This window comes from Marmota flaviventris, chromosome 19, assembly GCF_047511675.1.
Source record: "Marmota flaviventris isolate mMarFla1 chromosome 19, mMarFla1.hap1, whole genome shotgun sequence".
Lineage (NCBI taxonomy): Eukaryota > Metazoa > Chordata > Mammalia > Rodentia > Sciuridae > Marmota > Marmota flaviventris.
In genome coordinates this window covers 27,766,537-27,791,345 of record NC_092516.1, presented here as the reverse complement: position 1 = coordinate 27,791,345, position 24,809 = coordinate 27,766,537, and the positions used below count along the sequence as shown (strand labels likewise).

Sequence of the window (24,809 nt, the reverse complement as noted above, 5' to 3'; positions counted from 1 at the left end):
GGGTCAGGGGACAGGGCTCAGTGGGAAGGGTGACATCGTGACATCGGCACCCTGCCGCCAAGTTCCCAACTCTCATCCAAACCCTGCCCGCCCGGCCAGCCGTTCCCACAGAGCGCGAGGAAGGGGGGAGGGCTTTTAAAAAAAAATTTGGAACAAGAGATTGGGTAGGTGGGTAGGTGGGTGGCGGCCATCAGCCTCAGCTACCTCGGGTTTCCGGTGTTCGTCAGCCTCTGGCCCCTGCAGGGGTGTCACGAAGCCACAGACGGGGCTCTTCCTCCGCTCCACATCTGAGAGAAGGGGGCCAGGTGAGGGGCACTAAGCTCCCTCATCCCCCCCACGGGGATGGAGGGCAGGAGAAACTGGGCCTCAAGTGACACCCTATGAAATCCTGCCTGGACTTTGAGACTGGATTAAGCACTGCCTCCAGGAAGCCTTCCTGCTTGCCCTGGCCCTCTGGGATCTTCTTTGCCCTCTTTGGGAGCTTGATAGGGGCACAGGCAAGGTTTGCTGAATAGATTGTGAGGCCACAAGTCACAGGCAGGGTCCCCTGTCTCTGGCTCCTTGGTATGCACACTCCCACCTCAGAAAACCAGCCCTGGCCCACTTTCTCCCTGCCACCTCCCTGAGCCCTTGTCCAGCAACCTCCACACCTCTCTGTCTCCAATCCTGACCTCTCCTAGGTCCTTTCCTTCTGGCTCAGAAGCACATTCCAGCCCCTTCCTATTTTTTGGTCCTAGGGGTTGAACCCAGGGGCACTTAACCACTGAGCCATGTCCCCAGCCCTTTAAAAATATTTTGTTTAGAGACCGGGTCTCTCTGAGTTGCTTAGGGCCTCACTAAGTTGCTGAGGCTGGTCTTGAATTCTTGATCCTCCTGCCTCAGCCTCCCAAGCTGCTGGGATTACAGGCATGTGCCACTGTGCCCAGCTCCCAGCTAATTCTCTGTGTCTTTGCACCCCTTTGCTTCCACTTCCACACCTCACTCTCATCTCCACCTCCTGAAACTCAGCATCTGCCCCACACCACTGGATCCGTCCCCCCAGACCTCAGTATGCACCGCCCACCTCCTCCAGGAGCCCCCCTCTGCTCTCCTGCCCCCTCACCTCTGGGCACTGTCTCCTCTGCGGTGCCACCCCAGCCTCTCTCATTGCCCCCTTCCAGCTCCAACTCCATATCCCAGCTGCCTAGGGACCCTCAATAAGGATGTCCCAAAACTTGCCACAAAAGTTCCCCACCAACACCCAGCATTCCAGTCTAATGCGTGGACAGACCACATCAGTTCCACAGGACCTGTGACATTTCCTCCACCCTCCCTCCCCTCCCTCTCCTCTCTCTCAGTCATGCCCTGGTCTCAACTGGACTTCCTCGACTCTGGGGCCCACCTGCTTCTCTCCCTTCCCATCTCCTTCATAAGCCCCACCTCGGAGGTGCACAGCCTACGGTCTACCAGGAATGCCCATTCCTCCTCTGCCCACCCATCGGGGCAGCCCCTCCTTCCCCAAGCCCCCATGGCCATGTCTTCCCGTGCTCCACCCTGCCTGTCAACCCTGTGCAGGTTTGCCTCCCCTGGGACAGGGTGGCACCCAGCAAGCCTTTGTTAGAGGGAATCGGGCTGGGACGTAGCTCAGTGGTAGAGCTCTGGCCTAGCATGCCTTGGGTCCACCCCAGCACTACCAAAATAAAACAAACCAAACAAAGCAAAGGTGACCCTTGCAAAGACGACGATCACCAACTCCTCAAGAGGGGCCAGTTCATGAGGACCTATCTTGCCTCAGCCAATTTTCTCTGGGACAAACATGGACATGGAAGTTGGGGACCGCTGGAGTGTGACATTCATTAGGACTTTTGGCACCATTTACAAAGTCCTGCCCTCAAGGATATTCTGCATAGTGGACGCTCATTGGACTGGAGGAAGGGCTTGGTCCTGGCTCCTGAGCCTGGCTTGGACAGGAAACAAGGGAACTTGGGTGCATAGACTCCCAGGGGCTTAGAGCAAGGAAGGCTTTGAAGAGTGTCTGTCCCAAATGAGAACATGACCACCAGGAAAGGTTATGTATGTCCAGGGCCCCCAGAGAATCAAGGTTGAGTGGCCTCTCCTGCCTAGCCCGGAGACCCTGTGCTCTGGACAGAAGGGCTGTGACAGTGTGGCTTCCTGGGGCTGGGGAAGGCTTTGTTTGGTAAGTTTGTTCCTTTGCACCTTTGCTGGGACAGATGCTGGGACAGGGATACATGGTTGAATCAGGGCGCTCTCAGCTCCATGGAGAGATAAGGAAGTAAACAAACACAGCACAGATAGTGCAAGTGGAAAGTCCTTCTCGCCTGCCCAGGAGAGGTGCAAAGTGCCCTGGGAGCTCGGAGGAAACCAAGACGCTCTTCAAGCATGGGAGAGCGAGTGGCGGGGCAGAAAGGAGGGACCCCGGAGGTCAGGAGGCTGCTGAGGGGCAGCAGGGCCTCCCCTACTGGGGACTAAGGCGAGACGCTGGGCCGGGTGAGCCAGGCAGCTCTCTACCTGTCTGCAGCCCACCTTCAAACCTTTGGTTTTGGAGGAAGAGGGGGTTCCTGACACATGCTGCCACCATGATCCAATAATAATGATCAAACCCAGCTACTCATATCCAGGGAGTCCCTCTGAGTACAGGCTCCCTGCGGAGGTACAGACGGCCTCACTGAAATCACACAGTAAACTGGTGCTTGGGACCTGTCATTACACCCATTTTTCAGATGAGCAAATTTTGGATCTGGAAGGCTGGCGATTTCCCTGTGGCCACACACATAGTCAGGACCTGCTGGGACTCGGTTCAAATCCAGCTCTGTGCCATTCAGAACCTGGGGTCCCTCTGGCAACTTGTACCATAGCTGGAGATCAGGATCGTCTGGGTGAGGACCCCAGGGATGGGGGCATCATGACTCAGCGGTCATCAGAAACTTCTGCAGAGTAAATGGTTTATGCCCCATTCAGCTTTGGGAGTAAGGGGGACCTTGGGTGGGGAGACACTGACTCCCCTTGGCTTATCAGCTTCCTGGTTTGGTCATTTTGGCCGGGACCTGTCATGCAAGTTCTCAGAAATGGTAGAGACCCAGAGAAAGCATCCAAAAGGCCTGGATCTCCTGCTTTCCTGCACAGCCCAGCTGCCCCCTGTGGTGGGCGACCTGCATGTGCTCAGAGAGCACTGGAAGCCAGCAGTGGGAGTGGGGGGCGGGGTGCTGCGCGGCTGCCAGCTGTCTTTAAGCTCCGTGAACCTGAACATGTCTCTGCCTTTCTGAGCCTCAGTGGCTCATCGACAGAATGGGCACCATCATACCCCTCACTCAGAGTTGCTGGAAAGCCCTGACTAAGAGGTTCTATGATGGTGCCTGGCACAGAGATGAAGGAAAGCCAGAAAATGACACTCCCTCTGCTTGGAGGGGATCCACAGAGCCAGCACAGAAGACCGTGTGTGTCCCTCCTGGGCTGTGTGTTCCCAGCTCAGAGCTGCCTTTGATCTTGCAGCAGGACCTAACTGAACTGGACAACGTCCTGATACTCAGCTGACTGATCCCATCCTCAGCCTATGCTGCCCTGCTGCACAGGGGACTGTCCCTAAATGGATAAACATGACCTCTTCAGGTATATAACTTAATTCCAGGCACCTTCATATCTATTGTCTCCACATCGACCATGAAAGGTAGGGTTGGTGCTCTTATTTTATAGATAAACAGGTTCAGAGAGGTTAAGCCTCTTGCCCGAAGTTACACAACCAGCAAGGGGCAGAGACAGGGTGAGAACTCTAAGGCCAGGGTCACTTCCACCACCCTATATGGCTTCTCTGGATCCCATCTACCAAATACCTGCTGGGTATTCAGTAAGGACTTCAATAAAGCTGGTGGAGACCCCTGCAAGACCTTCCTCCGTTTCCCCATTCATAAAGTGATGCAGTTGGCGGAGAGGATGTTTAATACCCTTCTTTAGCCTGGCATTCAAGGCACCTGACTCTACTAGTGGGATCCAGAATGGGCCTTGAACTTGGCCCATAATCTTAGCCTACCTTAGTGCTTCCAAGGGGTGCCCTTTGGTTTCACAGTGGTCAGCACCCTCTGGGACACATTCCCCAGCACCCTCTGGGAGTCAGAAGTTCAGACATCCCAGTCAGGGGGAGCTCCCCAAAACGCCACAGCGCTCTGCCAGAGCTGGCTCTGAGGGCCCCCGGGGGCTTTCCCTGTAGAGCCCTCTGGCTGCGGACAGGCCACTCCACGGTGCCCACTCACACTGGATATACCAGGCTCTCCAGATGGCGTTGTTGAGGCGGATCTTGTCTCGGCAGAGCAACTTGAGGCCTTTGAAGTTCTTCCACTTGGGAGACACCAGCTTGCCGCTGTCGGGGGGAGAGGATGGGTCAGGGTGGGGTGGGGATGGAAAAGGTGGGGGACTCCTGCAGGAACTGGCTCCACCCTCTTCCCATGCACTAGGCATGTGTGGCTGGCTCTCCCAGCCCTGCATCCAACCTGCTGGAAACTCCTCGAGTCAGACCTTAAAGACTGGGCTCTATGCCGTGTTCCCCGCAGACACCAGCCTGTCATCCAGGCTGACCCTTGCTTATCAGCATGGTGATAAGAACAACTGCATCCTCCTGGGTGGCCTCACAGGCATCTGTCTTGTGGACCAGCTGGGGAGGGTCGACCAATTCTTTTCCTCTTCCTTCTTTTCTTTTTTTTGCAGGAATTGAGCCCAGGGCTTTGCACATTCTAGGCAAGTGCTTTACCACTGAACATTCCCAGCCCTTTTTATTTTTTATTTTCAGACAGGATCTCTCTAAGTTTCAGAGGTTGGCCTCAAACTTAAGATCCTCCTGCCTCAGCCTCCTGAGTACTTGGGACTACAGGCATGAGTCATGATGCCTTGATGCCTGCCACATTTGTGTTTTCTTTTCTTTCTTTCTTTTTTTTTTTTTTGGTACTGGGATTTGAACCCAGGGACTCTTAACCACTGAGCCACAGCCTCAGCCCTTTTTATTATTAATTTAGAGACAGGGTCTCACTAAGTTGCTGAGGCTGGCTTTGAACTTGTGATCCTCCTGCCTCAGCCTCCCAAGCTGCTGGGATTACAGGCGTGCACCATGGTGCCCATTTCTTATTTAATAAGAGTAAGAGATGACCCCGAGGGACAGGAAAGGAAAGACTTTCTTGGTCTCACTGGCCCCTTTGGACCAGGAGAGGCCAAGGGCATGAGGACAGTGTGCCAGGATGGCGAGGAAGACTCTTCCCAAGGGGTAGCCTCAGAGCAGCCAGGAGCCCTTCACACTGCCCTTTAGGTGCCCATCTCCAGCCCCGGGTTGGTAGTGTGTACTGAGCTGGATGGTGTGCCCTTCTTAGGGCCACAAGGGCCCACAGGAAGGTATAGAAGACAGGGCATTTTAACTCTGAGCCTAACACCAGTTAGTGGTCCATTAAGTCTGCAGGGCGAAGGGCTCTATGCAGATGATGGTTTGACTCAGGGTCCTGCTGGACACAGGCCAAGTCTATCACCACCAGCAAGCTGACCCAGGAGGTCAAGATGCTCTGGGACACTAGACCCTGTGGGGTCTACAAGCCAGGTTTGCATACAAGTCCCTCTGGCTCACCTTCTGCAACCCTCGCTCAGATGGGGAGACCCCGAGCCTTGCAGAAGGCCAGGCAGCTCTTTCCAGGGGCCCCTCCATCCTCCTGGGGGTGACAGGTGGCAGTCTGACCCCTCAGCTCTTCTCTCTATGGCACCTTGGGTGCATGGATCATTGGGTCTCCTCTCCTCTCTGGTCTCCAAGCTCCTGTGTTTGCTTTGGGGTAATGATGGCTGCTGGGGGGAGGAGACTGTCACCCCAGAGTACAACAGGCCTCATTACCCAAATAAAGTATATAGCCAGTGCCCTAGCCTGATGGCTGGCCCCCTCTGTCCTGCAGTTGGATAAACACCATCTGTCCAGTAAGAAGACATGGCTGGGGGTGGGGGGACTCTGCCCCCTCCTGGGCCAGCTTGTTTTGTCCACCCAGGTGGGGGAACTCCTGAGTTTGTTACCCCTGCCCGTATCCCAGCAACCTCCCAGCCCCGCGTGATCACCTAGTGCCTGCCCTCCACCATCTCCCTGCTGAAGTGTGTGGCCCAAGCAACATCTAAGCCTGGGAGGAAAGCATTTGGTTGGTTGGATGTGAGGGGTGGGACCCAGCCTGGTGCAAAAGCCCTGGGATAAGGTTCAAGAGCTTCTTGTGACCAATGGGAAGCTCAGAATCTCAGGGATGGGATGGGGAGAGCCTTAGAACTTGGTTCAGCACCCCACCCCCGACATGGAGGAATTCCCTTGAAAGTAGCCCTAACAGGGGTCCTTTTTGCTGCCCCACCCTCCGGAGGCCACTCTTTCCCTAGCTACCCTGCTCTGACCATGAACAAGTGCTTTCTTGGAGTCTCCACAACTTGCCTCCCTGGGGCTTCCACCCACGAAACCAGGGAACAGAGGCTACTAGAAAAGTCCTCTCCCTGCCCACACTGCCCTGAGGAGGGTGAAAGGCAGCAGGCTGTTCTTCTCAAGTTGGCCTGTTTCTCCCACCACTTTCTGGAGCCCCTGCCTGCCTGGCTGGTCCCTTTCCATCCAGCTGCTTCCCTGGGACACTGCTTCTGCAATTCTGGCTCCTCCAGGAGATCTCTGTAACTGCAGGTCAAACACTGTCCCATTCTGAATCCCAGTTTTTTCCTATACCAAATGGGGAAACCGGAAGTCTCCTCGGCTGACCCACCCCCATCCTCGGTGCTCAGGCTGGCACCCAGGACAGGATAGGGAGATTTAACATTCTGTGCATTTGGTGGGGAAAATCCAGCAGCTCTCTTCACCCCAGCCGCCCCCAACTGGGGTTATATCAGCCTCCAGCCCGCCTCTTAGGGGGCAATTTGGGGGTATTCTCTGTCCCTCATCTTACCAACCTTCCCTTTCGCCTACCCATAGTCTGGGCTGAGGGGCGGAGGTTACCCAGCTCATGTGGAGCTGTTGTGGTGTAAGGGGTGTAAAATGGGTGGGAAATGAAGACCTTTAGGGGAGCGTGGGAAGAAGGGGGCACATCCAGTGTCCTAGGACCTCAGATGTTTTGTCCCGGGCCGTCTCGTGATGTCCAAATGGGGGAGGGCAGAAAGGGACGGGAATTTGAACTTTCCACATCGGTCTAGCGCCCTGGATGATTAGGTTGCAACATGACCTGGGCCCGAGGCCAGAACTTGTGGGCCAAGGTTACTTTGCCTCCAGCCAATGGGGTCGCGCGGCTCGGTGGCCACCGGGTAGGCAAAACTCCTTGGCAATCCGCACCCCAGCTCCAGCTCCCTGTGGGGCGGCAGGTACCGGTCTGTAGCCAGGGCTTCTCTCAAGGGGAGGAGGCGCCGCGGAGGAAGAGGAATATTTGCACAGAGAAGAGATCAAGGCCGCCGATCCCCCTTTCTCCTCTCCTGTTTTCGGTTGATAATTTATCCTGGCCCCTCGGCTGCAGAGAACTTTGCTCCAGGGCACTGAGCCAGGACCCCAGTTCGCGCCCTCCTCTGGGACACGGGTGTGGAGAGGGAACCGGGTGCGGCCTGCGCGTTCTGTGCCGCGCTAAGTAGGGATCCCAGACTGCTTTAGGCGCTCTGCTGCCCGCGGCCACCCGGGTCTGCAAGCCCTGGCCTCCCCCCGCACCAGCCCCTGCGGCCTACAGCACCCCCTGCCGGGCCTCCCCGGGAACTTTTAAGGCTAGCGCCTCTGCACGCTCCGGCACCCTCCTCCCTCCACCCTTGACCTAGCAGATCGCGAAATGGGGTCCCGGCAATTGGGGGAAAGCGGATGAGAGACTGGTTCAGTTTCAGTGGACGGTGGCTAAGGACTGGAACGACTACGGGCACTGGGAGTACCAGTGCAGGAACAGAGGGGTCAATGGGCTGCTGGGGAAGGGCGTCAGGGCCACATCTGATCGGGTGGGATGGCCCCGGTGAAGCGGGCCTACGGTCCTGGGAGCGCGAGGGACGCCTGGCATTTCTCTGCGGGGAGAGGAGCCGCGACCTGGGAGACAGGCCTGGTGGGGGCCTACCGAGGGCAAGCGGTCCGCGCTCTGGGAGGAGGTGACGTGGTGCGGAGTGTACGGGTCGGTCGGAAGCCAGTGGGCAGGGTCGCGGCTGAGGACACTCAGGGTTGGGAGAGTGGGAAGCCCAGGTTGTGGCCGGAGTTTCCCGGCGCAGCCGGGGACCAGACTCGCGTGGGGTGCCCAGGGCCCCAGCACGCAGTCCCGCCACCGAGAGTCGAGGCCGTCGGGCTCCGGAGCCGCCCTCACCTGTAGGCCAGGCTCAAGCACTCGAAGAGGCGGGTGAGTGTGGGGTCGATGCTGCGCGGCCCGAAGTCGGAAAGCCCGACCGGCCCCTCTTGGTCGCGCCGCCGGGTCAGCGAGTCGCTGTGCGGCGACGACACCATGAAGTGCCCGCTGTGGATGACCTGCGAGCGGAGCAGACCGCCCGCGCTGCGACGGGGACTCGGGTCCTCCGAGTCTGTGTCCGAGTCCGAGTCCGCGCCGGGGTCGACCCGTGGGACCTGCAAGCCGGTGGTCAGACCTGCCAGCGCCATGGCCGCTGCCGCTTGGCCAGCGCTCTGCAGAGCCACTTGAGCGCTCAAAGTGGCCGGCCCGGCCTTATTAACATAGCCCCGCCCTTTCTCACGATAGGCCGTTCGAGGGGGCGGAGCCTCTGAGCCCCGGGGGGAGGGGGGAGGGGGGAGGGGGAAGGGAGCGGACCCGGCGGGGCTTATATTGGCGCAATCGATGTCCCAGGTGTGAGTCCCGGGATCCCCTCGTTGAGGGGTCTGTCCCGACCTCCCCTCTGTCCCTCCCTTCTGATTTGACCACTTGGAGTCCTCATGGAACCGCCCCTACTTCTCCCAAAAGGGTTCTCAGAAAAGTCGATCATCACACCTCGGTGCCTGGTTTCGTGCTTCCGGGTGGCTTCTCCCCCGACCTAACTACTGTCCATCTACCCGACCTCCCTGATCTCTTGGCTCCTGACCCCTCACGGCCCTCCAACAGCTGAAAGATTCACATCTATGATTGGCATACTTCGAGGTTCCCTGGTTGTGAGTCCTGAGAGGCTCAGCAGGACCATTACCAGTGGTGGGTAAGGGGGAGCCTTGGCCACCGTCCCCTGGACATCCCTCAGGAAGCACTCAGCGCAGAAGCATCCCCTCCTCTCACTGACGCTGAGGTCCAGCTTTTGTTCCTACTTCTGAGGATAGAAACCCGGTGGGAGCATTCACATCTGTCACCTTACTGGAGCATGGGGGTGGGGGTAGGAAGTAGGACCTCCTTTTTCTCCCTTCCCTGTGCTCCCAACTCAGGGGCCTTAGCTCAAGCAGAGACCCCAAATAATCCTTGCTCTGCCACTAATTCCATTAATGACCTTGGGCAAATCTGTCTCCCTGGTCACTCCACCTGTATAATGGGGACACTGAATTCAGCCATTTCTTAGGATCTGGCAACTTGACCCTTGCTTCAAAGTTCAAAGTCTTTGCTATCAGTGTCCCCAGCTCCCCCTCAGCATTCCTCCCTGGCTTCCTGTCTCCAGCAGTAAATCTCAGGATTGTCCTCCTTCAGTTTCAGAGACTTTCCCCTGAGCTGGGTTTGAGTGGAGTGGAAGGATTATGGGTGAGTTCCCTCCCTCGCCCTTCCCTTCCCTTCCCCGGTCATTAACTGCCAATCAAGAGCCCTCTGCACTTCTGCCTGATGACACCTTGGGAGGTCTCATACTGAAAAGACACGTTCTGCCTATGAAATTCAAAACAGAACAATACCATAGTACACAATAAATGTGAGAATGTCCACAAATTCTGACATGTCACAGTTGGTTTAGGGTGGCCCTGCCCAGATGGCAGCACAGCTAGCCTGACTCCCCTCTCACTGCCTTTCCCATCTGACCCCTTCTAACCATGGCCTCTCAGACAACAATTCTGGTTTACCGTCCATGGAGGTGCAAGACAAGCCCTGACTGGGGTGTGAAGAGCCGGCTGTTCCCAGTGGAACTGCTTGACACCATGTGTCCCTGCATCCCAGCCTTGGCTCTCAGTATTCCTCCCCCACACTGCCTTCCCATCAGGATACATCCTTGAAGTACCACCTCACACCTCTTCTGTGGGTTCTCCAGGTAAAAATCGAAGTCTCCCCCAACCCTTGTGCCAGTCAATCCAAGTCTAATTTCCTTCTGTTCTGCATTCACAGCGAGGGGTGCACGGGTTTCTCTTTCCCACTAGATGGCAAATTCCTTGGAAGCAAGAATCACATCCTGCTTCTCTCTATGGCCCATTTTCCCAAGTGCACATGGGTATTTGTTGAATGAATGAGTGTAAACTGCAGCTGTCTGCTAGGTGTGCTCTGTCTGTCCATCCATCCGTCCGTCCATCCATCCATCCATTTATTCTTCTCTCTTTTTTGCGAAGGGGTTAACTGGGGATTGAACCTTGGGGTGTTTAACCACTGAGCCACATCCCCAGCCTCCCCCTTTTTTTTGAGACAGGGTCTTGATAAATTGCTGAGCTTGGCTTTGAACTCATGATCCTCCTGCCTCAGCCTCCTGAACCACTGGGATTTCAAGCGTGCACCAACGCACCTGGCCTATCCTTCTCTCTTTTTTCTCAGGAGGGAGGATTGAACCCAGGGATGCTTTATCACTGAGCTACATCCCCAGCCCTTTTTACTACTTTTTATTTTGAGACAGGATCTTGCTAAATTGCCCAGTCTGACCTCAAACCGGCAATCTTCCTGCCTCCTGCTGGGATTACAGGCGTGTGACACTGCGCCTGGACCATCCTGTATCTATCCCATCCTTTCATCTATCCATCTATCTATTCACCCATCTATCTTATCTATCTGTACACACACACACACACACACAAATGTATTAAGTGCATCTTATGTGTGTCCAAAACACATACTTTTGGAAATCATGTCAAACACAGTTTGGAGGGATATCTAAACACATTAATTTACCCACAACTTGGCTTTGCTTTAGAGACAAGCAGTGATGTTAGTATTTAACTTTTGCTTTTGCAAAAGTAAAAAACTTTAGAAAAGCAATAAATTGGCACTTTAAATATCCATAGAAATAGAAAACAAGTTAGCAATTGCTGAGGGTTGGGGCCAGGGAGGGGGGCCTGATGACTAATGGGCTAGGAGTTTCTTTCCAGACTGAACCACTGAAAAGGGGTGAATTTTATATTTTGTAAATTATATCTCAGCTGGATGTGGTGGTCCACACTTGTAATCCCAGCAATTTAGGAGGCTGAGGCAGGAGGATCACAACTTTGAGGCCAGCCTTGACAACAAGACCCTGTCTCAAAATTAATTTTTTTTTTGTACCAAGGATTGAACCCAGAGGCACTTAACCACTGAGCCACATCCTCAGCCTTTTAAAAATATTTTATCAAGGGACAGGGTCTCACTGAATTGCTTAGGGCCTCACTAAATTGCTGAGGCTGGCTTTGAACTCTCAATCCTCCTGCCTCAACCTCCTGAGGATTATAGGCTTGTGCCACCACACCTCACACACGTGGCTATTCCAGTCCTATCTAAAGAAAAAAAGTTTTTATCTGAGTGTGGTGGTGCATGCCTGAAGTCCCAGAGTCTGGGGAGGCTGAGGCAGGAGGATCGCAAGTTCAAAGACAGCTTCAACAACTTAGCAAGGCCCTAAGCAACTTGGCAAGACCCTGTCTCTAAATAAAATATATATAAAAAAAGGGCTGGGGATGTGGCTCAGTGGTTAAGGTCCCCTGAGTTTAATCCCTAGTACCAAGATAAATAAACAAACAAATAAAATAAATAAAAAGAATTGGAATGTATAGCTCGGTGGTAAAGAGCCCCTGGGTTCAATCCCCAGTGCCAAAAAAAAGCGGGGGTGGGGGGAGAAGAATAAGTCATATCTCACAAAAAAATTTAAGCACTTTTACACATGATTCTCAACTATGTGAATATGTGGGTATTTTTACAACCATTTTATGGCAGGGAAACTGAGGTTGGAAGAGGTAAAGTGTTCTAGAGGTCTGTAGTAAAACTGGTGATAAATAACTAACATTTATGGAGCACTTACTAAGAGATATTGAGAATCATCACAAAAGCCACATGACTTTTCTTCTCTCTTTTTTTTTTTTTTTTTTTTGAGGGTGGGGGATACTGAGGATTGAACCATGGGGTGCTTTACCATCGAGCTACGTCCCCTCTCTTTTTATTGTTTATTTTCAGACAGGGTCTTGCTAAGTTGCTCAGGCCGGCCTTGAACTTGTGATCCTCCCGCCTCAGCCTCTCAGTAGCTGGGATCACAGTGCCACCTCTCCTGGCACACATCATGACTTTTAACCCATTTTGTAAATCAGGAAGCAGGCTTTGCTGAAGGTCGCATGTTTTGTTTGCTTCTGGGTGCAGGGATCCAACCCAGGGCCTCGGACAAGCAAGTGCTCTACCACTGAGCTACACCCCCAGCCCTGGAGGTCACATGTTAAGGAGACGGCTAGGATCCAAAGGCAGGCAATCCGATGCCAGCTCCTTATTCAAGAACTCATTTTCTCAAATTAAAGGCTTGCCTGCAGTCCCAGCTATTTGGGAGGCTGAGGCAGGAGGATTGCCTGAGGCCACGAATTCTAGACCAGCCTGGGCAACATAGTGAGGCCCTGTCTCAAAAGAAAAAGAAAAGGAAGAGGAGGATGTGAGCAGAACCTCATCTATTACTATTGCTTGTATAACTTGGCACAGCCACTTTGGAAAATATTTGGCAATAACCCCTAGGGACGAACATCTACCTACCTAATGACCCAGCAATTCCTCAGAAATATGTGCACATGTCCACTAAAAGACACCAATAACACACACAGGACTATTTAAGGTAGCACTTCCTTAGTTTTTGGTACTAGAGATTGAACCCAGGGCTGCTCCACTACTGAGCTACATTCCCAGCTCTTTTTATTTTATATTGAGATAAGGTCTTGCTAAATTACCCGGGCTGGCCTCCAACTTGCCATCCTCCTGTCTTAGCCTCCAGCCCTGTTCCTATCAGCCCAAAGCTGCAAACAACCCAGATGTCTGTCCACAGATGCGCAGATCAATGCGCCGCTGCACAGCCACTCTGTGCTCTAGAAGGAAATGCCGCCACCCGGGGGCCTCTCACTCACAATGTGTTGAGCAAGAGAAGTGTGAGATGAAAGCCACGTGCTGTTGATTTCCTTTATATGAAGCTCCAAAGCCCGCATTCGTACAGAGCTCTGCGGTGTTGGGCTGCGTTGAGCTTTGGGGTGACCAAGCCTTTTGGGGGGCTGCTAACATTTTGTTTATCTGAGTTTGTGATAAACATGGGTGGTTCTCTGGAAACATTCATTGCTCTGGATATGTTTTTTACATGTATTTAGACTTAAAGGTGGTTTTAGAAAAGAAATCATGTTTGCGTGCGTGCGTGCGCGTGGGCATGTACCCCCCCCCCCACACACACACAATATCAACCCATCTATTTCCTGAATCACCTTTACAAGGTGCTGGTGGCATGACGGGTATTTAATGGATTGTTTCCCTTGGCTATGGCCACCTCTGCTCCTGTCCTGGTGTGGGTCCAGGGCCCAGCCTGTCCCCCTCCTTCCCGGCCCTTGCTCCTGTGTGCCTGTCTGGCAGTCTGAGATTCGGTGGTCTCCTCACCAGTGGGAGCACATCAACATCAGGAACATGACCTCTGCCTCTTCACCCTGGCACCCCAGCTCCTTCTGCCAGGCTGGGTCTGCAGAAGGTTCCACTAAAGAATGTTTTGGCTGCACAGAATGGGGGCAAATCTTTGCCATCTGCACCTCAGATACAGCATTAATCTCCAGGACATATAAAGAACTCAAAAAACTTAACACCAACAAAACCAAATAACTCAATCAATAAATAGGCAAAGGAACTAAACAGACACTTCACAGAAGAAATATGAATGGTCAACAAATATTTTTAAAAACGCAAATTAAAACCATACTGAGATTCCATCTCACTCCAGTCAGAATGGCAACTATCAAGAATACAAAAAACAATAAATGTTGGCAAGGATGTGGGGGGAAACACTCATACGTTGCTGATGGGACTGCAAATTGGTGCAACCAGTCTGGAAAGCAGTATGGAGATTAGATTCCTCAGAAAATTTGGAATGGAACCACCATTTGACCCAGTTATCCCACTCCTTGATTTATACCCAAAGGACTTAAAAATCAACATACTATAGTAATGCAGCCACATCAATGTTTATAGCAGCTCAATCCACAATGGTTAAGCTATGGAACCAACCTAGATGCCCTTCAACAGATGAATGGATAAAGAAAATGTGGTATACATACGCCATGGAATATTACTCAGCCATAAAAAAGAATGACTTTATGACTTGCCAATAAATGGATAGAGCTGGAGACTATCATGCTAAGTGAAATAACAAAGGTTGATTGTTCTCTCTGGTGGAAGCTAGCTCACAACAGGGAGAGGGAAGGACAGAAGTTCGTTGGATTAGACAAAGGGGAATGAAGGGAAGGGAGGAGGGTTGGGAATAAGAAAGACAGTAGAATGAATCAGACATCACTTTCCTATGTTCATCTATGAACACACGACCGGTGAAATCCCTCTTCATGTACAACCGCAAGAATGGGATGTTATACTCCATGTATGTGTGATATGTCAAAATACTCTCTACTTTCATGTCCAAGTAAAAAGAACAGCAACAACAAAAAGAATGCTTTGGCTGGGGTGGGTTGGGCATCTCCAGGCAGAGAGGAGGGAGATGGTGACTCGGCCGAGAGGAAGGGGAATGTTATTCATGAGTCAAGGAAGCACCGCGTGGAGGGCAAATAAGGAGAAAGAGGACTTTTGGCTGTGTCTCCAATGGGTGCCAAGTTGGGAAGCCACTTTCTTACTGGGTCTCAGTCTCTACATCTGTAAAGCAGATGAACGAATCCTGAAGGAAAGATTGTTAAATAGGACTAAAGTCAGGATGTTCAGCTGGGCATAGTGGTGCACACCTGTCATCTCAGCAACTCAGGGGACCCTGCCTCAAAATAAAAACTAAAAAGGGCTGAGGATATAGCTCAGTTTTACAGCACCCTGAGGTTCCATCCCCAGTACCACAAGAAAAATAAAATTAAATAAAGGAGCCAGAGGGATTACTTTTCATAACAGAACCATCCAATTTGTTCTGTTAAAAAATATGAGTCTCAGTTGGGCATGGTGGTGCACGCCCATCATTCCAGCAATTCAGGAGGCTGAGGCAGGAGGATAATCAGTTCAAAGCCAGCCTCAGCAACAGTGAGGCACTAAGCAACTCAGTGAGACTCTGTCTCTAAATAAAATACAAAATAGGGTTGGGGATGTGGCTCAGTGGTCAAGTGTCTCTGAGTTCAGTCCCTGGATACCCTCCCCCAAATATGAGTCTCAACACTCTATGTTTATGTGTAGTGATGTACAAATGGCAATCACAGTGTTCATACTTATTGGGGGGAGGGTGTAAGAGGGATTGAATCCAGGGAGGCTTAACCACTGAGCCACATCCCCAGCCCTTTTATTATTATTTTATTTAGAGACAGGTTCTCCCTGAGTTGCTCAGGGCCTTGCTAAATTGAAGAGGCTGGCTTTGAACTTGCGGTCCTCCTGCCTCAGCCTCCCCAGCCGCTGGGATTACAGATGTCTGACATCACGCCCAACTCTTCACACATTTTTAAATTATGAAAATACCAAGTCAAAAAAAGGTCTTATGAAGACTACCTGTAGTCCTGACTGAGAAGCACGCATCTTTGTGCCCTGAGATTGAAGAATGGACAAGGAGGGAAAGAAGTACAGCAGGCTAGACATCAAGGGGGCATTCAGCTATCTGTCTGTCAATCTGTCCATCTGTCCAGTTGTGCGACCGTGGGGTCCTTTACCTTTCCATCCATCCATCCCCTAATGATCATTCTGTTCACCCATCTGCCTTTTCCTCTACCTCGATCCACTTATAACCAGTCCATCCATCCATCCACCCACCCACCCATCTCTTCTGCCCAGCCATTCATCCATCCCCGGCCATCTACCCACCTGCCCATCCATCCTTCACGTGTTCATGTACCTGACCATTCATTTCCTCATCCACCCCCCACCAAATCCCCACTCGTGCTGGTCGGGCACCCGTGGTGATGTCAGCCCTCTGTTAAGCTGGGGTGGAAGTGGGGGAGCCCAGATGCTGGTGCTCTGACTCCTGTCTCCTTGCTGCTTAGCTTGCCCAGCTGTGACCAGAGAGGGGCAGAGACGGTGCCAGGGGGACTGAGGAGGTTCAGAGGGTGGAAGGACAATTAGCAGCCTGGGGAGGGAGCGGTCTGGGAAGTCTCTTTAGAAGAAAATGTGCTTGGGGGGTCTCCCAAGACCAGGTGGGGACCAGACTGCAGGGGGTGGGAGCGCCGGGGAGGGCCAGGCTGGATCAGACAGAGGCGGCGCTGGGAGCCACAGGGTGCAGCGGTGGGCATCTTTGCCACGCCCACCCAGCCCTGAGGGCGTGGTCAGGCAGCCACTGCCCCGCCCCTGAGCCTCCCCAGAAAGTACAACTGAAAGAGGGAGGCTGGGGAGCGGTTCTGAGGCATGCCACTGGCCTGGCGAGCGCGAGGCACTGGGTTCCATCCTTCCATCCAGCAAAAGGGGGAAAAAAAATGAAAAGGGTCTCTCTCTCTCCCCTGGGTTGAGAAGCACCCATCGCACCGTGCCCTGCACCCCGACTCCTGTGCCATGCGGCCTCGCAGCCTTATCTCACTTCCCTGTGAGTGGGGTGAGGACAATGGTCCCCTCCTACAGGACGGTTCCCACCGTCTGGCCGGACTGAGGGGAACCCAGGGCTGCTCCACATCAGACACCAGACAGCGCCCCATGAGCTCCCGCCCTAGGCCAGGGGTGTGGGGTAGGGAGGAAGGAAGGACAGAGAGACTCCTGGGCAGGCGGGACGGTGCACAGGGCCTGGCCTGGTGCCAGGGACACTGAGGAGGCCGGGAAGACCTGAGGAGGGCAGCTGCCTGGGTTTCCCAGAAGGTTCTAGAAGAACCAGAGTAACTTCAGGCCCAGGTCCCCTCAGTCCCTCTCCTTCCTTTCCTCTCCTGGGATCCTTCTTCCCGCGCCAGCAAGGCCACAACACCCCACCCAAAGCTCCCCAGGACACAGTAGTCCCCCAGCCCGGCCCTGGCGGAACCACAGCACTGTCAGAAGCATTCTCTTCCCTGTCCCCCGGGCGGTGTAGATAGGCAGGGATTTTCCTTGCCCTTTGTCACCATAAAGGAACAAGCCCTTTTTATTTTGAGGGTCTCACTAAGTTGCTTAGGGTCTCATTGAATCGAGGGGTGGTTGGCCACTGAACTACATCCCCAGCCCTTTTTTTTTTTTTTTTTGAGAGAGAGAGAGAGAAGACAAGAGAGAGAGAGAGAGAATTTTTAATATTTATTTTTCATTTTTCGGCGGACACAACATCTTTGTTTGTATGTGGTGCTGAGGATCGAACCCGGGCCACACGCATGCCAGGAGAGCACGCTACCACTTGAGCCACATCCCCAGCCCCCCCAGCCCTTTTTATTTTGGGGGTCTCACTAAGTTGCTTAGGGTCTCATTAAGATGCTGAGGCTGGCCTCTGACTTGTGATCCTCCTGCTTCAGTCTCCTGAGTCACTGGGACTGTAGGCCGGCACCACGCCGACTCCTACACTTTTTGACTAATAAGGCTAAATAGTAGAGATATAGGGCGTTGGGATGCACCTCGTGGTGGGGTGGATGGTGTGCAAGGCCCCATGGAGGGGGAAAACAGTGGTATGTGGCATGATGGGCAGTTATTTGCCAAGAACTTTCCCTTCGGCAGCACTTTGGTGGCTTCCTGGGTAGCCCTAAGACCCCATGCCAAGGCTGGGGTGTAATCAGTGGTAGAGCCCTTGCCTAGAATGTGACAGACCTGGGTTACATCAGGAACAAAAAAATTAAAAAATTACCCTATATGATTACATGACTGGTGTACTCTATATTATGTACAACCAGAAGAATGAGAAGTTATACTCCATTTATGTTTGATGTGTCAAAATGCATTCAACTGTCATGTATAACTAATCAAAACAAATAAAAAAATATAAAAGAGCCAGGCACAGTGGTGTGTGTCTGTCATCCCAGCAGCAACTCAGGAGGCTGAGGCAGGAAGATCGCAAGTTAGAGGCCAGCCTCAGCAACTTAGTGTGATCTTGTCTCAAAATAAAAAATAAAAAGGGCTGGGGATGTGGCTCAGTGATAGAGCACCCTTGACTTCAATCCCAATACCAAAAAAAGAAAAAAAAAAAAAAAAGGAAGACAATGAAAAACGCCTGTAATCCCAGCACATCTGGAGGCTGAGGCAGGAGGATCAGGAGTTCAAAGCCAACCTGAGCAACTTAGCGAGGCCCTAAGCAACTCAGTGAGACCCTGACTCTAAATAAACTACGAAATAGGGCTGGGGATGTGGCCCAGTGGTTGAGTGCCCCTGAGTTCAATCCCTGGTTCCTCCCCCCACCAAAAAAAAGTGTGGAAATATAGGCACCTAATGATACCTGGGTGGGATGACAAGTCACATAGACATTCTCTTTGTAAATTTCTACAAATGACAATGTGGTCTAATACTTAGGTATTGCTTTTGAAATTGGGGTGGGGGCAGTCTCTCTGTGTGCCAGTCACATTCTCATTCTGAGGAGCCCAGGGTGGGCTGGAGGACCAGGATAGTGAACTCCCAGTATCATGGCCATACAGGGGAATTGTGTGAACCTGAAGTGGCTGTTTCACCAAGACAAGCCATTATGCTACGTCTGTCAGTCTGCAAATATGTCAGTGGCCACTGTATACCATAAATGATTTTAATCCACTTTTTTTTTTTTTTTTTTGTGTGTGTGTGTGTGGTACCGGAGTTGAACCCAGGGGCACTCAATCACTGAGCCACATCCCCAGCCATTTTTACTTTTTACTTTGAGAGAGGGTCTCACTAAGTTGCTTAAGGTTTTGCAAAGTTGCTGAGGCTGGCCTCGAATCTACCATCCTCCTGCCTCAGCCTCCTGAGTCACACTTCTGACACCACACATGTCAGAAGGAAGTCAGCTGGGTGTCCTGCAATTCAACTCAATTCTGTCACTACCTTGAGTTAGCATCAGACCCCATAGGTGAAGGGCTCAGTCCACGTGGCTGCCCTAGCTCCAAATGCCAGTCCCAAGCCTAGAATGTCACTGGTACTTCTGACCCCCTCCTGGGTACTGATAATCTGCTCTATTTCTTACAGAACTCAGTCGAGCACTTTACTTACATTTACCAGTTTATTGTAGAGGATGGAACTCGGGACCAGCCACATGGAAAAGATGTGTGGGCAGAGTATGGAGCACTGCTCAGACCCTCTGTGTCCTCTCTGGGGGTCTCCAGCATGGGAGCTCCCTAACCCTGTGCTTAGGGGATCTTATGGAGGTGAAGGGGTGATAGATTGCACCATTGGCCACTGGTGATTGACAGCTTAGGTGTGATTTGTCCCCTAGACCCTGAATTCATGTAGGAACTTAGTCCCCAGAGTCACGTGTTAATGATGTGAAGAGGGTGGGAACTTGATCCAACCATGGTGTTTAGAAGCAGGGTCTTTGGAAGTGACTAGGGTTAGATGAGGCCATTAGGGTGCAGCCTCCATGGCTGATTCCTAGTGGCTTTGTAAGAGGGACAGAGACCAGACACACAGACACAGGCACGGGTGGTCCCTGTGTCTTGCCGTGTGGTGCTGTGTACCACCTCAGGACCCTGCCAGCAAAAAGCCCATCACCAGACTGAGGCAATGTGAGTGTCATTCCTTTGAATCTCCAAAACTCAAAATAAATAAATAAATAAATTTGGTGTTGGGGGATTGAATCCAGGGCCTTGCACATGTAGGCAAGTGCACTACCACTAAGCTACATCCCATCCTCAGATCTTTTTATTTTTTATTTTGAGACAGGGTCTCACTAAGTTGCCCAGGTTGTACTCAAACTTGAGCTCCATCTGTCTCAGCCTCCATAGTAGCTGGGAATAGAGGAAGTGCCATCACAACCAGCAAATCCTCTTTTCTTTATAAAGTTAAGCTGCTTTGGGTATTTTGTTATAGTAACAAAAAGCTGACTTATACAGGGATTGAACTCAACCTCCAGCCCCTCTGCCTTCCCCAGAGGTCAGACTGGACTCATCCTGAAACTATCTAGGGACTTCAGGCCACTGTCATTAGCACACACCCATCACCAATCTGGAGATTCCAAAGACCAGAGACAAAGAGCCAGATGACATTTCCCATTGTCCCCCTACCAGGCATTCCCGTGAGCTGCCATGTGCTGTCTATCGGTTATCAGTGTAATCAATCCACCTAACCCCCTGTCACACAGCATGGAGTGTCCCCATTGTATACAGCTAGGCTCTGGGAACTGTTTGTTTATTTACTTGTCTCTCTGGTACCTGTTAGATATGAGGACACTCATGGGTCGTATAGTTAATGAGTAAGTAGCACAGGTCTGATTTGGACCTGAATGCAGCTGATAGCAGAGCCCAAATGTGCCCTTCCATGGGGCTGCTGGGAGAAACCAAAGGCTGACCTGTCCCTTTGGCATCCCCTTGCCAATATCACACGTCAAGGAAGCCCACCCGAGATGGAGCTCAAGGACAGATGAATACTACTTAGGGAGGGGGCAGCTGGCATGTGGACAGTGAAGGGCTGCCAGATTCTTGGGAAAGTCAGCCTGGCCACCCAGCAGAAGGGGGCAAGGGCGACAGACTCAGGGTTCTCAGAGGGAGAAACTGGGGCTCGGACCATACATCACGTGACCTCAGAGACCAAGCAGGGTGTCCTGCCCCTCAGCTTTGGGATTGGCACCAAAGGAAGAGAGAGAGACAGAGACAGAGAGACAGGGATCCAGGAGATGCAGAGCAGGCCCCAGAGGCCATGGCCCGTTTTCTAGATGAGGAAACAGAGGCCCCTGGACAGGAGTGTCCAGCAGTGCAGCCTCGTTCTTTGGACCTGGATGGCACTTCTGTGCTCCTCAGGGTGCCAGGGTGTGGTCTGCCCACAGTTGCCAGGAGTAAAGGAGGTGTCTCGTGGGGGTGGAATGACCGTCAAGTCTGCCCACATCCCAGACCTGGGGGGATGGCGTTCAGACGGCAACGCCCAAGACAATGCCCCTCCCTCCAGGCCCCCTGCCCAGGAGCGTGGGGTATAGGACCTGGACTGCTGTGGCCACCAATGCCATACCATGTGACCTTGGTTCCTCTGTAGGAGGAAGGAAAGGTACAGTGAGCTCTGAGTGTTAATTTTCTCATCTTTACGATGTTCTTTCTGGCTCTGTGATGTCACATGTACTAAATGCAGTTGTTACCAAGATCAAATGAAATCGGGGGCAGTGATTCCTGATCACTGTGGGTTTCCTTCCTCCTTCCCTCCAGCCTCAGCAGCTCTTCTTGCCTCACCAACATCTCCAAGTATGTTTAAAAAAAAAAAAACAGATGCTGGCCGGGTGCAGTGGCGCACACCTGTAATCCCACTGACTCTGGAGGCTGAGACAAGAGGCTATCAAGTTCAAGGCCAGCCTCAGCAAATTAGCAAGTCCTCCACAATTTAGGTAGACCCTGTCTCAAATAAAAATAAAAAATAAAAAGAGCTGGGGATGTTGCTCGGTGGTAAAACACCCCTGGGTTCAGTCCCCAGTACCAAAATAAATACATAAATAAGTGAAAATAAAAATAAAGTACTATAGAACATAGAAGACGAGGAGGCCACTTCCACCAGGGCACTCACAGATTTCTCAAGCTGGTCAGACAGGTGACAGCTTTTCCTCCACCCAGAACCCCCGGCCTCCCCTTGCTGGATAGCTGATCCTACACTGGTCCTATGCCTGGGCTGATGGGAAAGGGGACCCTCGGGGGGCAGCTCTCTCACCCAGAGCCACACGGCTGTTGGGGCTAAGTAAGGGACCAGAGCTGGTATGACCCGCAAAGCCATGCAGGAGGAGGCCCGGGGACTCCCAGGGCAGGGCAGACATGACTGTCTCCCAGTCTGCGTATCTTGGAGTCAGTCAAGGAGGTGTGTCCCCTATTTATCAGGGCCAGGACCTGTCCTGGGAATATTTTGTTCCTTCCTGCCCCGATGGGGTTCCCTTCTTCAAGGGGGGCTTAGCCAACCTCCAAGAGGAAAAAGAGGCGGGAGCTACCTTGCCTGAGTCTCAGGTGCATGAAGGATGGGAGGGAGGTTGATGTGTGGGTGCAGACCATGCGGACGGATGCTCACGAGCTGACCTCAGAGACCAAGGGGCAGCCAACACAGCCCCCTATGCAGAGCATGCACTTGCCCACAGCTACTCCACCCTGAAGTTACTGCTGAGCAGAGTGAGCCCCAGAAAGAGGACAGGCTGGCCAAGGTCACCTGGGGAGTAAGTCAGAGGCAGCTGTGGGAGCAGACAGAGGTTTGGAATCAGGCGGCCTGGGTTTGAATCCCAGCTCTGCCACTTCTAGGCTGTGTGATCTTGAGCCAGTGCTCTGACCTCTCTAGACCTCTGCTTCCTCGCCCATAGAGGGAAGATAATATCTTCCCTCTCAAATTATCAGGAAGAAGGACACAGAACATGTGTTTTTCTGCACAGAGCATGAAAAACTTCAGATCCGCCCTCCCCCAGTTGGAAGAGATGTCCTGAGCCCGAGGCAGCCCCCCGGGATGCTTTGCGCAGGAGCCCAAACCCCTTCTTTGGCCCTGACCAGGGTCACTCCCTGAGCCATGTTGGGAAGGCCCCTCCCAGCCTCCGACATCCCCAAGCCTGCCTTGAACCAACACAGCACCAGCACCAAACCCTGGGCAGCCCCAGGGGAACCCCGGGAGGGGTCTGTCCCAAGGGAGTGGAATGGCTGGGCAGGGGTGGTCCACAGGAGCTTCGAGGGCACGGCCCCTCCTGTTCTGCTCTGCAGTTTGCTAGATAGTGACACCTGCCCTCCACCTCATTCTCCTGTGCACACCATCCCACCAGAGCTGTCTGAGGATTTCAGTCACAGGATTCCAAGACCACAGACAGGTACCTGACCCTGGTTCTCAGCTACTCTCCACAAAAGTCCCAAAATAGGCCCTGACCTGGGCTCTAAGCTGAGTCCTGGCCTAGGGTAGACTGTATTCTCAGGGAGGTTTAGGGGAACACCAGAGGGTCATTTTGTCAAGAGGAGGAAATTCTGGTGGCCACAGCTCAGATTTCCGGAGCAGGAACCTCCCTCCACTTCTGGAAGCTTCCCTGACCTGAGGTTGAGGATCTGGGCCTTCTTGGGATGGGCTTGAAGTTCCTGGACCCCCCACTTGAGCTTCCCTGTGGACCTAGGAGCCTGGGCTGGAGATGGGAGAGGCCAGCTGCTGAGAATAGGCAAAGTCCTTGGGCAAGATGGCAGCCTGGGTGAGATCCCCAGGCTTAGCTGTGATATCACCCAGAAGGACTAGAGGGACCCTTCTGGAGTGGGCTTCCCTGTCTTCCACAGAACCCTGGTGTCCCCATCTGCACATGAGTGGCCCAGGGGCAAGCCTTGCACGTCACAGAGAAAGAGGCAGGCCCAGAGAAGGCCAGCAAAGTGCTTCCCCATGTGACCTTGGGGTCACATAGCCTGGCACAGACAAGAACCCAGCGCTTCCATACCAGCCCAGCCTGACCACATCTGCCCCCTCCCCACCAGGTGGCCTCAGGAGGCACAAGGGTTGTTGAGAGCCGGAAGGAAGCCCTGGCCTTTCCAAGACTGACCATTCAGCCCTCCTACCTATCTGCAGACCTTGGTGGCCAGGAACCCACATGCCCCATCCTGACATCTGGCCCTTCCTTTTGCCTCCCTGGGCCCACAGTCAGCTCCAAGAACAGCACCCCCAGGTCACTATCCAACTTTAGTCCAGCCCCTGGGACCCAGGAGAGCCCCTGACCCTCTCTCTCTGCTCCTGGAAGGACCAACGTGAACTCCGGATTCTTGATCCAGCGTCCTCCCGGGAGTAGGAGCTGGCCTCCTTCTCCGTGGGCGCCGAGCGGAGGGAGGGGGACACACGGCGGTGCACCCGCCCGCCGAGCCACCCAAGTGCCCTGCACAGTGGCAGGTGCGGAACAGGATCCGACTCCGCTGGGGAGACGCTGGCACTCACCTGATCGCCGCCGCGCGCTCCCTGGACTCCGGGATCTGCAGGTGGCACCGGCCCGGACCCCCCTCCCCGGGTCTCGGCGGGGGCGAGGGATGCTGCGGCGGCCGCTCCAGCGCCTTCCCCGCGCGGGCGGCAGAGGGCTCCGTGCGCTGCGCCGCCGACCCGGCTTTTACCCGCGGGTGTGGACGGGGCACTGCCGGTCCCCGCCCTCCCCGCTCCGGCGTGTCCTTTGCCCCTTGATCCGGTGCCTCCTTCTCTCCTTAGCACGTGGGTGGCAGCCGCTCCGCCGGCTGCAAGCCTGTGGGGCAGCCCTGGCCCAGGCCGTGGGCTCCGGCGCCTGCCAATCCCCGTCTGCCGCTGGCTCGTGCCCGCTCACCTTTAACCCTCCTCCCCGGGGGCTTGGTGCCTGGCCCCCAAAGCGAGCAGGGAGGAGCCCCCGGTGCCCAGTGGGCAGAGGAAGGGCCTGGGATGGGCCTCTGCCAGCTCCAGGAACCGCAGCCCCTTTGGGACGCCATCCCGATTACTGAACTCCCCTTTCTGAACCCTCTTCCTCCACATTAAGGTCCCTGGAAGCCCTCTGTTCTGCCCAAGAGGCCGTCTCTCTGGGACCCCTCTTTCTGACATCTTTCTTTTCCCAGAGTCCCCTGCCTCCAAACCCGTTCCCTG

The 24,809-nt window shown here is 53.4% G+C and overlaps 1 protein-coding gene across 4 annotated transcripts in view; it reads right to left on the bottom strand.

Annotated features, from left to right (window-relative positions):
- The window catches only part of Mlxipl (MLX interacting protein like), a 33,565-nt gene extending 9,244 nt beyond the window's left edge, over positions 1-24,321 (bottom strand). For 3 of the 4 annotated variants that reach the window (XM_027948700.2, XM_071605360.1, XM_071605359.1), the window contains exons 1-3: positions 8,292-8,626; positions 4,245-4,351; positions 205-287 (exon numbers count right to left, since the gene is read on the bottom strand). In XM_027948700.2, the coding sequence (XP_027804501.2) occupies positions 205-287; positions 4,245-4,351; positions 8,292-8,578 (477 nt within the window). In that variant the 5' untranslated portion in view covers positions 8,579-8,626. Of the gene's footprint in view, positions 1-204; positions 288-4,244; positions 4,352-8,291; positions 8,627-24,146 lie in introns of those variants that run through there. The other variant, XM_071605361.1, reaches the window with a different exon arrangement.
- Between the last annotated feature and the right edge of the window lie 488 nt (positions 24,322-24,809).